We start from the raw sequence: 14,862 nt of genomic DNA on the forward strand, positions 1-14,862 counted from the left end.
CCCTGGCCTACAACACCCGGCAAGCTCGCGCATTGTTCACCCATCCCAACACTATCCGACCTCAACCTTGCATAGCTTTACGAGATTTTAACAAGATTGGGTTGCATTCTGGGCAATTTGGCCGTACGTCTTTGAACATATACATAGCGTTTATTTTAACCGCATTTGTTAAAGCCCACACTGGCACGCTGTCAATCGGCATATCTTGACTGTGGGGGAGAGCGGGTGGGACGGGGCGGGTTTTGATGTCCGTGTGCAGAATAGGCTGAAAGAGACCCATTATTCCGCAGATATTATGGCTCGTCTTACACGTAATGGAGCTATTAAAGCGATCCTGACGACGCTCGTGCTTGACAAGGGGCGACAGTCACTGCTCGTTATTAAGCCGCGGAGGTCTGCGAATGCCTGCACGCGTGCACCGCACGTCAGTCACGCGCGCTCGTGATGACCCGGGGCGAGAGCGACGCACGCGGGACATTTATGCACGGCACGAAAATGGAAATCGCGGACGCGAAACGCACGGGGCTCCTCGGCAGAGGGAATCTCTCCACCGTCTCCCTGTGAACGTAATTAGCATACGGTCTAGACGTTTTTTTTTTATTTTTCTTGCAGACAACTGGAATCGCACACCTGTAATTGGCGACAGCATCAATCGGTGGGAACTGATGCTTGGTTTTGCACTGTCTCTCCGCTCATCGATTGAGATGCTTCAATTTCATTCCTGACACATCAGCCCTCACGCGGTAACTCTTGGGGGGGATGTTTGGAAACATAAAGTAGTAAAAACGTGATGGTGTGTAAGAATAAATGTATTTAAACACGCGTGTGGGAAACAAAAACGGTGCCCGAGTGCCGGGCAAAGGAGGGAATGTAGATCAAAAAGGATGTTCACCGCTGGGATGGAGCTACGGAATCAGCAAAAGTGCAGGTGCTAGATGGATTGTTGAATTGCAAGACCACAAACAAATCAGGAAAGCATTCATCCAACAGTGGATGGATCATGGCTGATGACGATGTGGTGTTTTGAACGCACACATATTATACACGTATAAATTTAACGATACAAACATTGACAGCCATTTGCGAATCCACTGTTGGATGAAGGTCTCCTAGTCTCACATAAGTTACGGGATGGATGGTGAAGGCAGGGGCCAGGAACGGTTCAGATATCTGTGAAAAAAGAGCATCATAAGCTCATCAGATGCTTCCAGTCCAGTATAAACAAAGGTATCACTCGTCACTGATGGTGGCCATTGCCCAGAGTAAAACGCAGGTGGCCAGATCCATCACGTGGCTTTGCAATCCAACGCGCCGCCGCTCCAGTGGCGAGCGACAATTAAACCGTTCCCGGGACCTCCGTCCCAATTCGCCAACCCATTGCGGTGAAGTATCGTTGAACAACCCCCATGGCCGGCACAAGGAGTAGCCTTCATCCAGCCGTGGACCAAATGGGCTAGATTAGTTTTTTTTTTATGTTGACATAGAACTTAGATAAACAATACGAGTTATTGGTGAAAATTAAAAATCTGTGGGTGGTTTGGAACCCAACAACGTGGTTTCTCAATGTTCACTCTGAGCAAAATATATACACACGCATTTCTTATTGCTCGCTCGCGCGCATGTGCGTTTTGTTATTTTCTTTGTTTTTTTAATCGCTCCACAGCAATGTTTTGGCAGGAGAGGGCCGGATTAAGTCCTGTTCTATAAAGAGCACTGTATGATGTTTCGATTGTAGATTTGCCGTTTTGTCAAAAGTCAGACTCTAAAGCTGCGTGGAAAGCCTATCTCGCGCTTCTGACAGAAAAGCTTGCACGGACAAGGCAGACTTGCAGGCAGACTGGCAGGCAGGTGCAGAAACCCAAACGACTGCTCTCGACAGGGCCAGTAACTAACCCAGGATTGCTTCAATAATTCCTTGCGGCCTCGCAAACATGCGCCAAAGCAGACAGGACATCTTGGACCACGCCATTCAGAAACGGGGTCTGACGTGAATCGTTGAGGCGAGAATCACTGATGGAGCGGCGGCGGCGGCAGCAACAGCTTAGAAAGGCTTGACAAAGCAGAGCGGACGTGGGTGGATAATTGTTAATGAGATGCTTTTGCGAGTGGGCCACGCTGCACGTGCTGATCATGCTAACGAGCTCGCGTCGTTGTGCTCAGTCCGTCGAGTTGCATGGGGAACGGCGAAGGAGGCGCGGCCCTAGAGTCGAGTGAGAGATCGCGGAGGGGCATCCTGCCATGGCACGCTCGTCAGACTGCGAGGGAAGAGAAGAGGAGGTGCTTGCAGTGCAGCACGAAATATCAGCGCAGTAGCAACATTCGCACGAGGAGAGGCGATCGAGGTGGCAAAGGTGCAGCCGTCCAATCACTTGCTTATATGACGGTTGGCAGAAGTGCCTCTGCTTGAGGGAGCTCTATAGGAGCCTTCTGGAGGGTCTTTGGCCTGCTGGGTCCACACTGGCCTGACATCTTTATTGACGAGGTGGGAGAGAGCCCAAACTTTACGCCACCGTGCCCGATCGCCTGACTCTGGCGCCCCCCATAGAAACCGGCCGGGTGGGCAGAGCGGGCAGCAGGGCGGATGGTAAGAGGGCTTTGTCCATCGTTGCAACTGCGACGCAGGCGAATCGAATACGAGCCGTGCGAACCACGACGCGCCAGGGCAGCAACCCCGCGGAAGGCGAAGCTTTGCGTCGGACTTTTCGCGTCCTCGCTGAGCGGTGACCCCGTACGCAGACGTCCCCAAGAAGCTGACGCCTTGGCCCCCAGCCGCGAAAAGCATCTTGCAGAGCCGGCCCCTCGCCTAACGAGGCAAATGCCGCGAGGCACAAGAGCTCTGAAGCACAGCCGCCTAACGAGCCCAATTCTCACGCGTAGCTCGCAGCTATTTTCATAACGAGGCGTCTTTAATCGCGATCTGTTTACTCTGGAAGATAAAAAAAATCACGTAAAGTGGTCGTAACGTTAAGAGGCTGCGTTGTTTCGTGTCGGGGTGTTTTTCTCTCCCCCAAGTCACGGCTGTAGCGGCGTTGGAAATCGCACGGCGCGTGTAAGCAGGCCGTTAATTATTTCCCTTGTTTGAACATTTCCATCTTTGGGGAGGGGGGTGGGGGGAAACATGAGGTTTGGCATCGACAAGTCCGATCGATACGACATCCGCGTCGATCCGCCGGTCAATTAATCTCTGATAATGAGGCCACCGGGTCCTCCAGGGGGCTTGGAGCAAACGAGCACAACGTGGGCGTCCGGTTCCCGCTTGAAGTCGGAAAACCCCCGGGAGACTCCAGGGGTCTTCACCTGCCTGTCCCTCGTCTCAGCAAGGTCACGCAATTGATGTGCCCCACGGCCAAGCCGGAAGTTTTGACCGGAGAATTTTAAATGAATCATTTCACGGGGAGTGGGGGCATGGGGATGGGAGATGTATACACACACGGAAGGAAATCTAATGAAGCATTAAGACATATATTTGAGACTAGGCTATAGCCCCGTCCAAGGAGGTGTATTGCAGTTAATCTGAAATATTAAATTGAAAATAATGACCCGCTCATGATTACATTTTGCCTTAAAACTTTCGTGACTGCAGGAATTATTATTCGGTAAAGTCACGTAGATATAAAAATAAAAATAAAGTGAATAAAAATGTAAAATAATAAAAAACAAAAACCACTCATGTAGACTGTAGCCTGGTTCTTAATCTGAGTGAGTGTACTGGCAGTCTATAATGTAGACTGTAGCAATGGTTGTTAAGCTGGGTGAGTGTGCTGGCTATTTTAATTATTTTAATTTTTTATTAACTTTCTATTTATTACCGATCATGATTATTAATGAGGGATGGGGCGGGGTCCACATGAGTGACGTCATCAGCTCATGATCATTAATTAGGGGGGGGTGCCCCACAGCCTTGTTTGGCCCGTTATATTAGCTGCTGCTTCGATTTCTTTATTCGCTTTAATTTCCATAATTAAAGGTCAAAATGAAAGTTAATTTGCGTAAACAAATTTTCGTTTCCGCTCCACCTTCTTCATGCGGAGTGACGTCACCCGTTCATGATTTTTAATGACGGGGGGGGGGGTGGAGGACCCCACCTGTTCATGATTATTAATGAGGGGGGCTGGTCGACGTGGAGTGAGGTCACGCGCGTTACACACAGACATTCTTGGCTCATATATTAGTGACTGTGATACTGATGTTTGTATAAAGTCCACTGTGACGCCGAACTGAATTCATGTTTGGACCGAGGCTCTATCGGTGATTTTGTAGCAATTTTAAATCATCGTAATAGTTTTGAGCCTTTGTGGATGTGAAACTCACCACACCACGTCGGTTATAGGGGATTGTTTGACCATACTTGACCGCACGGGTGAGTGCGGGTTGACGAGGTGGGGATATAATTTGCCAACTGATGTTAGCCGTGGGTGGGAATCGAACTTGGCTGAGTGAAACCACTGAGCCACCGCGCTACCATTTGAAATACGTAAAGATGAACATGAATCTATACCAACTTCTAACAAACAAATTATAATCACAAAGCAAGTACAATTATTAATACGTTATTAGTAGCATTGACAGCCCATAGTGTAGAGGGAGGAACTTCCCAACAACAGTAGTATACCAAACAGTCTTTGTTAAAAACACTTTCATTTCAAAATAAACAAACTCATTCCAGTGTTTCACATGTAAACATGTAACACAACACATTATGTTACACAACAACACAACAGGACCATGCAAAAACATAACTGCAATTGGTTGTAATTCCTCATACTCCAACAATCGATATCTATACTTGCAAATGTACAGCCCTTTTGTCAATCCACTGCCAGATTAGGGCCTCCCCACGCCTGACCTGGACCGCGAGGGCTATCTGACCGTACTTCACCACGCCGGTCGGCGCGGATTTGGCGAAGGCGTCGGGAACATAACAAGGGGGCAGGGGAAGCGTAGAAGTAGAGGACAACGATGGATTTCGCCGCAAGGATGCGTTGGTCGCCGGATCGGGCGATGTTACTCACAGTCGAGGAAACACCACTTGGGCGAGAGACGCTGAGAAGACAGCACCCGGGGATTGGTGCCATCGCCCTCCTGCTGCACAGACGAGAGAGACGGCGGGTCTCAATACGTGGCGCGCACGTGTCGGACATGCACACAGCACCCACCAGTTCACGGTCACACCTCGATGCCAGTGATCCTCCAAGCAAGGTACTCACCCGCCGCCCCACACCATCGTGGAAAAATCACAAACCTTCGACTTAAAGCTTTCGTGACTGCAGGAATTCATATTCTTGGGTTTTTCGGTAAAGTCATGTAGATAGGTTCCAAGAAAATAACAAAAAATAACAAAAAAAACTACTACGTTTCGATCTTCCTGATGACGAACGCTTGTGTTGCGATCAAAAAACTTATTTTTATTTTTCTTTGAACCTATCTACGTGACTTTACCGAAAGACCCAAGAATATCACAAACTTTGCTAATTAAATGAAATCGATTCGTATGAGATGCACGGGGAGAGGGGGGGGCAGGCGAGTGGTACGCGTAAAATAAGAAGATTTTGTGGCCTACGAGTCAGAGCTTCCCCTATTTCATTGCAATCGCGATATTCATTTCAGCGGTGGCGCAGCACAATCACAGCCTCGTCGTACAAACAACCAGGAAGCCATGCATAGTCCACGATGTCAGGTGCGTCGTTTGAACTGGGCCCACGTAAGCAACGTGCTGTGTATTTGGTGTAAAATCCAGTAACTCCCGACGCATGCAAAATCACATGAGCGGAGCAGCTCAGCAATCACATACGCGAGACGACGTCGACAAAATCAAGAGGAAAGATTGAGGACGAACAAAGCCAAAGCTCCCCCGTATAGCCTCAACAAACTGTTGGGGCAAGTACTGTTAGCAAGCACCTAAGAAGGCCCGCATGGCACACGAGGGGTGTGGGTGGCCAGCACCATGCCCGGCGGCCTTTGTCTCCCTCGTCGTGATGTTTAAACACCGCTCCAGGTACTCATTTGAGGCTGAGTCGATCAAGGGGAGGCCCGTGACCAGTTCAGATAATCATCACTGGTGTTGGCCATGAGCAGGAATCGAACTCGGGTCGCCGAGTGTTCGTAGCGCAGCGCGCTGACCACTACGCTTCCGCTTCCGACGAAGAAACACACGCAACCGCATGCCCCACATGTGAACGTGCATGCCAAACATGGGGGCATGGCACAGGATTGGGATGCAGAGGGATGCAGGGCGGGTGGGGGGGACAGACCTGGAACCTTCGCTGGAAGCTGGGAGGGATAAAGGGAAAGTCCTGCAAGGAGAAACAAAGGCGACGCAGCCAGAGAGTGAAGCTAACGCCGGTCCTTCCTTTCCCCCCCCCTCCACCTCCTGCCAGCTTCCCTCCCGTGGAGTTAAACACCGGCCAGCAGATGCACTCACCCTGGCTCGGACATGCGCAGAGAGAGCTGTGTTGGAAAAGAAGAGCGAGAACTTTTTATTGATGCTCATAATTTCCATTCGGACCCCCGACTGTTTCTTATCAATGCCAGGACAAACCCCGTCGCAGCGTCGCAGCGTTTTAATAGTGAGGACCGGTGCTCCCCCCTCCTGCCCCCCGCACAAATCGTTACCCCCGCCTAGTTTCCACTCGGCAAACGCACGCTGTGCCCTGTGCATGTGAGACCACATCTCTGCAACACGAGTGTTGTAGCAGAATTTTGCATTTTGGAGTTGGGTGGGGGGCAGGGGGGGCGGGGAATGGGGTGGCAGGGGGGGGGCGGGGGGGCAGGGGGGGCTTGGGGAGGGGTTGCAAGGGGGGCGGGGGTGACAGGGGGGGTGGGGGGGCGGGGGCTGCTTGCGTGGGTTTGAACATGGATGCCGCCCCCCCCCCCTTTTTTTTCCTCCGGAAAATGCAATTAAATCAATCGTGGATTTTCTTCAAATTTTCTCTATGTTTAAGAGGATTTCGTACTCATAAAGAACCCATGTGGTTAAAAAAAAAAACTCTCCCCTAGCAACCAGAGGACAAGCTATGAAAGTCACCGGGTTATGGGAAACGGTCTGTGGCTAAGAGCATGAGGGTTATATGTTTAGACAAATGAGTCCAGGGTAAAAAGGGCAGCCGACCAGTCTGACGTAACTGCAGGGAGGATTGCGTTTCCTTGCACGCGCGCGCGCTCAGAATTCACGCCAGCCCTTCCATTTCTCATTCTCTCCCGCTGCGCTGCTTTAGCTCCGCTGATGGCGGCCGCCCCCCCGTGGCATCAGAACTATCGCCAACGATTACTTTTTTCTGCGCCCCCCCCCCGCATACCATCCCCCACAATCCCCTCCTCTTACGTTCTTTTTGTGTGGGAACACCGCGGGGGCTCCTGATGCTACGCAAAAAAAAAACCCCGGGTGAATGCAGACCACCTAATAATGCAGCCCGCGACGAAATCACGTACGCACGCGCGCCGCGAGCGCGTTGAATGTCTCGTGCGTTTTTTTTCCCCCGCCCGCGTTTTGAAGAACGTCATGCGCTCGCGAACGCGTGCGCACTCCGCCACCGCCGCCGCTCTGACCGCCCGCAGCTGGACCCTGTGACAGCGCAGCAGGGCAAGGGGGCTGCCGGATCATCGCTCGCCCGCGAGTGGCGGAAACAAACGCAGACGAGCTGCCGCCGTCGATCGCCGAGTCCCCGGGCGGGCGCAACCGCCGAGACGCGTGTGTAATCGGCGCGGCAGCGACTCCGCGCGATCGGCGGGGTTGGAGCGCTGCCTCAACGTGCCGCGTGGTTGTTGTTCGGCGCGACGTCCGACGTTTCACTCCGCGCGCTGCCAGCTTCTTGAGAACGTGAAACGTCGGACGTCGCGCCGATCGACACGCGGCGGCGCGACGGAGAGCTGTTCGGCATCGCCGTGAGAACCTGCGCGGGAAGTGCCGCGGAGATTCGCGCTGACAACGTACGGCTTCGCAAGGATTTAAGGCAAAAAAAAAACGAGCCCGATTGTTTCCAGTTCACGCACGGACTTACAAATGCAGGTTGTGCAAGAACACACGCACGCACGGCGCTCACCTCTTGAAGGCGGTCAATGTGTGTCCGACACACCATGAGGTCGCAATCGCCAGGCACCACAATGACCCCCAAGGGCACGGCTGGAGGGGACACGTGAAGGGCAGCGGGGGAGAGAAGTTGAAAGCGAATTGAGCCAAGGAACAACAACCGCAAATGTCACCACACTTACCGCAAGGCAGTTATTTTCGTTAACTGTAACCAAGTTTCCAACTGATTTTTTTTCTTTTCTAAAAATTGGAGTTTCATCGGATGTTTATAAGCATTCAAATGTCCTGCCAAAAAATGTTTATACTACTCAATAACATAAAAAAAAACATTCTAATTTGGTTCACGTTCTTTTGAGTGAAATCATTTTGGATGCAGCAAACATTATTATTTTGTTTATTGGAAATAAGCTACATGTCACGAAAACTGTCCAATAATCACAGTTACAATGTGGACACGCCTCTAACCGCTACACAGAGACTCGGGCTCTATTTCAGATGGTAGGGCCCGTCGAGCCAAGCGGCTCTTTTAGAACAACAGCCACAGCCCCAAGACCATTGGCCGTAGTGGCTATGAGATGTTAACTCAGGAAGTCGTCGGTTCGATCCTGACCGTGACACCTGCATATTTTGAGTTTGTATGTTTCTCCCCGTGGTCGCGTGGATTTTTCTCCGGGTCCTCCGGTTTTCGCCTCCGCATTTAAAATCAACGTGCGTTTAGAGTATTTGGCTGCTGTGCATTCCCACGTGGTGATAAGTCACTTTGTTGAGCTATCATTTGTGGCCAGGTCGCTTCTGAAATAGAACTACATAGCTCAGTGGGCCTTACCTGGTAATAAACAAATTTAAAACATTTATAGAACGTGCAAACCAACAAGAGCAAAAAACAACTTATTCATATGTGAAACATGCCAAAACTTACTGCAAGCAGGAAACACATTACATAAAGTGTTTAAAAACCAATCAACAACAGTGCTGCTATAAATGTCCACATGATGTGCCACTTCATTGAGCTATCGTTGGTGGCGAGGTCGCTTCTGAAAAATAAACTAATGGCTCAGTGGTCTTTACCTGGTAAAAAAAAAATAGTTTAGTTGTATTTGTATTTTTTTTATGATTTTCTCACCTTTCCCATACTTAGCACTCCTATCGTGTTTTTTATATTGTTTGTTGTTGTAATGTTCTTACCTGTGCCCCTACTGGACATCTGCGAAAAAGAGCTTCATAGCTCATCGGATTCCTCCAGTATAAATAATGATTCTGATCCTGATTCTTGTCACAGGTGCAAGTAAATAAACCGTGTATACACCCTCAGATATAACGAAACTTGGTTCGAGCATTCATAGCGATCGTGGGCTGACGTGATTCTGCAGCAGTGTCTTAAAACGCATATGGCTAGGGAAGTTACTGTGACCCTCACCAGGACAAACGGATTGAGAAACAAACGACCAAATAAAAATTTTTATTTAATGCGAACTAGAAACCCAGTGCAATGCAGAGGGGCTCTATTTTTCACAGCGCATCTTGAGATGAGGTCTCCCTCGTAGACGCTTTATAAATCCAAAACGTAAGTGATGATCTATCCTTCCAACACTAATGTAAGCAGATTCATCATTGTACAACATTTTTCAGCAACATACAAATCGACTCAAGTCTTGTCTTGAAAGTGCTTGCACTTACACCAACTCTCACAATGCTATACGGGGCTCCTCGTGGTGACATAGGCACTTTGTAGAGATTACCATTTAATAACTTGTATTTTAAAATGTTTCTGCAAAATTCCTCCACGGCTCGTAAAAAATGTGACGGAGTTTGCGTGCGTGGGCATAGCATGTTTACAAAGCGGTGTTTGATAAACTTGGATATGTCAACAGAAAATGTGCGGGACTGCGAATGCACGAGAACTCAGATCCTAACGCACATCGATGTGTGACCTGAACAGACACACCAGTCACACTGTGATGCTATACCCAATATAAAATTGAAAATCAATCAAACCAATGCAAGAGAGAGCGAGAGCTCACAGTCCACACTGATCTACAATTCTTCGGCTCACAAACACTGCACGCGATGTTATCTTGGCATTCAAAATAACGTAAATGAAAGAGAGCCCATTAATGTTTGCGGAATTTACTGCAAAGTGGCGGCATTAATCCGTGACAACGGGATGTAACCATCTCCCCCGGGAGAGCGATCCGGCAAAAAAATAACTGGATAACTTCTAAGCGGGGAAAACTTTTAATTAATTTTGTAAACTCTTCATATTTATTCCAAGCACTTGCAACGTAATTGTCCCAGTTGTAATACATCTCGCAAATTAAAGTTCCCAGAGAAAGGGAAATTATGGTGCTTTCATATCACGCTCTGCGGCCGAAATAAAGGAAGAGAATCCTCCAAAGCTCTCACCTGGGCTGTACTGGACCATCTGTGGGAAAAAAATAGCTTTATAGATCGTCGGATTCCTCCAGTATAAATACATAAATTTCGATTTAAAGCTTTCGTGACTGCAGGGATTCATCTTCTTGGTTCTTTCGGTAAAGTCACGTAGAAGGGAAATAATTAAATAATAACAATAAAACATAATAAAATAATTTGATTATGTTTTGTTTTTATTATTTTATTATAATAATATTTTATTATAATAATAAAAATAAAACATAATACAATGATTTTATTGTTTTATATGTATTATTTTATTATTTCCCTTCTACGTGACTTTACCGAATAAACCAAGAAGATATAAATACATATTTTTATGATTCAGATTTTTTTTACGTGGTGCCAGAAGTGAAGATGCAGTCCTGCAATTGCTTTCTTGTGCCACTGCTGGTGGAAGCCCCTCCACTAGAGGAGAGCTTGCGAGAGCCCCAAGCAGGTATTTTCTCACACTGTTGCAGCCTCATATCAGTCCTCTGCTGTCACCCCCTCGGTGTGGAACTCTCTATCCCTTTGCACATCCGCAAAATCAAATACACTCCGACTTTTAAGAAACATCTAAAGGCCTCTATCTGTTTGGCCAGGCTTTCGAGCAGCCCTGAGCTTGGCTCCGCGCCTTCGAGCTGTTGGCTTGTCTGCAAAATCTGGCGCATTTTAAATGTCATTATTATCATTTGGCCGACTCCTCAACATTGTCCACACATCTTGGAAGAGGTGCGAGTAACCACACTTAACCCCAACTACACGACAAAACCTGCTAATCGAGAATAATCTGTCGGTGTAATCATTTATTCTGCTGAGTGGGCAACAGGCGGAGGAAGATCGGGAATTTTAAAAACTTGCGCCCATTGTTTCAACCGCCACGCCAGGAGGTCAAACCGGCGACCTCTGGATCGGTGCGCGCTGGCCGCTGCGCTATGGCAGCAGTCATATCACCAAGAATGGGCCTGATGTCATCAGATCGATGAAGCTCAGCAGGTTTGTACCTGGACAGTTTTTTCGGATGGGTGACCACCACGCACAACAGGCAAGACAGCAGTAAAAGCTATTGTTGTATTGTGCTTCTATGCTCCGATGCCAATGCCTTCACCAGCATGCACTAACCAGCAGGGTGACGAATGGTCAAATACATTCCGCAGGGAGGACCTCAGGAGTGGATTGACAAGAGTGCTGTCGAGAACAGCCCAAAAGGTCAACAATATTCGTATTAATTGCAACAGTCTCCCATCAGTTGACCTCTGATATGGCATTGTGGAGCCGTGGCGCAGTTGTTAAGAAAAGTGCTGGGGTATCATGCTGGCGACCTAAGTCTGATTCCCGGTCAAGGCTAAGATCAGTGGCAAGCGACAGCTGAATGGGCTCTGGGCCCAACTCCTTCACCAACCGGTACGCTCAAACGAACAAGTATGCTCCAACAAACCCTGACAGTCGACATGGCGTGGCAAGGCTTTCATCTAGCAGTAGACTGACAAAGACCTGTAAACGATCACTTAATACGTTAATCATCACAGCATTGTGAGCGGCATTAAAACAGCTGCCCTCAAAAATGCCTGAGCAGCAGCACGCACTGAGGTTAGAAGCGTCGAGCTGAATTGAAAGATGCACACACATTGATGTGCACAGCATTCCAAGGCACTCAGTGGGAGTGCCCGGCGCTTCGCGACCGCACTCTGTCATGAAGCCACTTGTTAGGAGACACAACCTCAAGAATGCGTGACCTTCAAGTGTTATTATTATTATTGCCGCCGCCACCGTGCGAAGCCTCATAACTTTGTCTGGGAGCAGGCGAACAACAGAGAATGATTCACTCGTCTGCCTCGAAAGGCTACCGGGGAAACCAGCTGTTAGCGAGCACTTGTGCTATTGTGGCTTTTGTGTCGCATGAGGCCAGAGGGCCATCAATCCTGGCTCTGCTGACGATGATGGTGATGTATAATGCACCGCGTCCGGCGCTCATTTTAGGCCGAGCAGATCCCCACGAGGTACGGGCTGCGGATGCCGATTGTCCCGTCATAAGCATGGCCACATTATGGACTTGTGTCACTGCAATCAAGACAGTTCACTAACCGCTACGCCACTGCTTGCCACGTGAAAGTATGTTTGGAGGCTCACTGTTGGCGAGCACCTATTAAGGGCAGAGCGGCCCGGCGCATGTGTGGCCAGCACCATGCCTGGCCACCTTTGTCTCCCCAGTGCAAATATTTAAACACCACATCAGGTACTCGTATTCAAGGCTATGCATATGTAGGGGAGGCCCAGGACCGGATCAAATTGTGTCGCTGGTGTTAGCTGTCGTCGCCGAGTTCACAGTGGAGTGAGCTCACAAAAACAAAGATTCCCTATCATAGCCTCCCCAGGTACACATGTACATCAACATAGGTAAGGTCCAGGAGCAACGAGCTAAACACTACACTACACAAAGATCCTCCATATAGTCTTAACAGACTGTTGGGGCACGTGCTGATAGCAAGCACCCATGAAAGCTGGCACAGCACACGAGGGCGTGAGTGGCCAACACCATGACTTGCCAACACCATGCCTTGCCGCCTTTGTTTCCCCAGTGCTTATGTTTACACACTGCACCAGGTACTCATTTGAGGCTGAGTCGAGCTAGGGGAGGCCCAAGGCCCGTTTCGGATCATCGTCACTGGTACATATGTACGCGATCTAACCCAAAAAAGCTCGATTAAATATACCGGTCGCGAAAGCCTACGTGTTAAATCGTCACCGGTGTTGGCCATTAGCGGGAATCGAACTCGGGTGGCTGGGTTCGTAGCGCGGCACGCTGACCGCTGCACTACCGCTCACCACACACACAAAAGTACACTCTAACATTTGAACAAAAGCCAAGAAACGAAATATAAATCAGAGGGCACTATGCTGGGGAGAACTGGCCTATAAAACAAAAAAAACGCATTCAATTCTAGCGCCTCCATTACCGTTTTACAGAAAATCCGCCGGTGGTCGCCAAGGGCCGGTTAAAACTCGTTAATCGAAGCGTAACCTGCCTGCATGTCTTGTGCGCACAGCAGTTAGAGCTCACTTTGTATCCCGTACTTTATGTACGCACGTTGAAATTCTTTCGCACAGTACGTAGTCGACGGTGCTCTTCGGAGGCTCCGGGAGTGTGCGTTGCGCGACGATCGTTCTACTGGAGCGGCGGCGCAGCGGTTAGCACACACCGCAGCATGAACCCGGTGAACTTAGGTTCGATTCCCAGCCACAGATAACGTCAGCGGCGAATGGTATTAACAATCAGTCCTCGGCACCCCTCTCGGCCCTCCACCAACCCTCCTCTGACCAGCGTGGTGAAGTAAAGTCAAACAACCACACCTTGAGGCTAACGAAGCATGCGGGCGCCTTCAGGCGGAAAGTGTATAAACTAGATTCAGATGCCCGCTTGCACTTCCGAGCAAAAGTTGTGCACTTGTGCAAGCCCGCCAATTCACCTGCAAGGCAATTTTCCACATTGATAGCCAAGCGAGTCGGCCACAGCACTGAATTCTCCCCCCCCCCCACCACAAATAAACTTTCAAGGCAGCTCAACCCAAAATTTGCTCATTTTGCTAACACCCTCAAACCCCCCGATCCCCATGTCGACGATCCACGGAAATCCCAATTCCAAGTGGTGTGTTTTAAACGCACAAATAAAATCCTACCAACCCCCCCCCCTCCCGTTTTTTTTGACCGAGAGAGATGTGACGTGGGGGGGGTAAAAGAGGCTTGGGAAAGCGGAGGATTTTTGTTTTATTTTAACAACACGCAAGGAAATGGATTAGCGGCACAAAATGGAGGGCTCTGCCTTTGCCGGCCAAGATTACCAGCAAAGCGACCTCTCTGTGGCTGGAGTTGGCGACGAGCAATCGATTCGGGTAACCCCCGGTTTGTCGCACCTGCTGAGGGAATTAAATGTTGAAACAAACCAATTATTTGTTTTATTAATGGTAACGGACTGTCTGCTAAGGACTGCATGAGGCGGCAATTTGTCCTGTTGTTTTTTTGTTCGTGAACAGTACTTATCTCCAGTCGGGCAGCTGGTGAACATGTTTGATATCGGTTTCTCTATCCACGAACATGGCCCGGCGGTTGATTGCCCAATGCAACGTTAAAACGCGGAGAATAAATAATAACAAAAATTAATTCACTAGCACTGCCCTGGCTTATGAATGGGCAAGTTTAAGGTGAGCAGTTAACCCATTATTTGGTGGGAATTGTTCAAATGAGATACCGTTGGGTTAGACAAAGCCGGTATTTATATTGTAGTCCCAGTTGACAGGAAATTTATAATAAGTGGCAGAATTGTCCGCGCCTGCCCGCCCGCCCGCCCGCCCACTCAAACAATGAAACGCCGTGAAACAAACTGTAACAAGGGCACTATAATTAAGTATTGCACAGCCATTTGC

At 49.1% G+C, this 14,862-nt stretch overlaps 1 protein-coding gene across 10 annotated transcripts in view; it reads right to left on the reverse strand.

The window, feature by feature from the left end:
- Positions 1-14,862, reverse strand: part of LOC144720375 (diacylglycerol kinase zeta-like) — a 237,113-nt gene that overhangs the window by 49,385 nt on the left and 172,866 nt on the right. For 7 of the 10 annotated variants that reach the window (XM_078597115.1, XM_078597114.1, XM_078597106.1 and 4 more), the window contains 3 exons: positions 8,040-8,119; positions 6,252-6,293; positions 5,013-5,085 (listed from right to left, as the gene is read on the reverse strand). In XM_078597115.1, coding sequence (XP_078453241.1) covers positions 5,013-5,085; positions 6,252-6,293; positions 8,040-8,119 — 195 coding nt within the window. The remainder of the gene's footprint in view (positions 1-5,012; positions 5,086-6,251; positions 6,294-8,039; positions 8,120-14,862) is intronic. The other 3 variants (XM_078597109.1, XM_078597113.1, XM_078597108.1) reach the window with 2 other exon arrangements.

This window comes from Lampetra planeri, chromosome 8 (genome assembly GCF_965212315.1).
Source record: "Lampetra planeri chromosome 8, kcLamPlan1.2.h2, whole genome shotgun sequence".
In the NCBI taxonomy this organism is placed as follows: domain Eukaryota; kingdom Metazoa; phylum Chordata; class Hyperoartia; order Petromyzontiformes; family Petromyzontidae; genus Lampetra; species Lampetra planeri.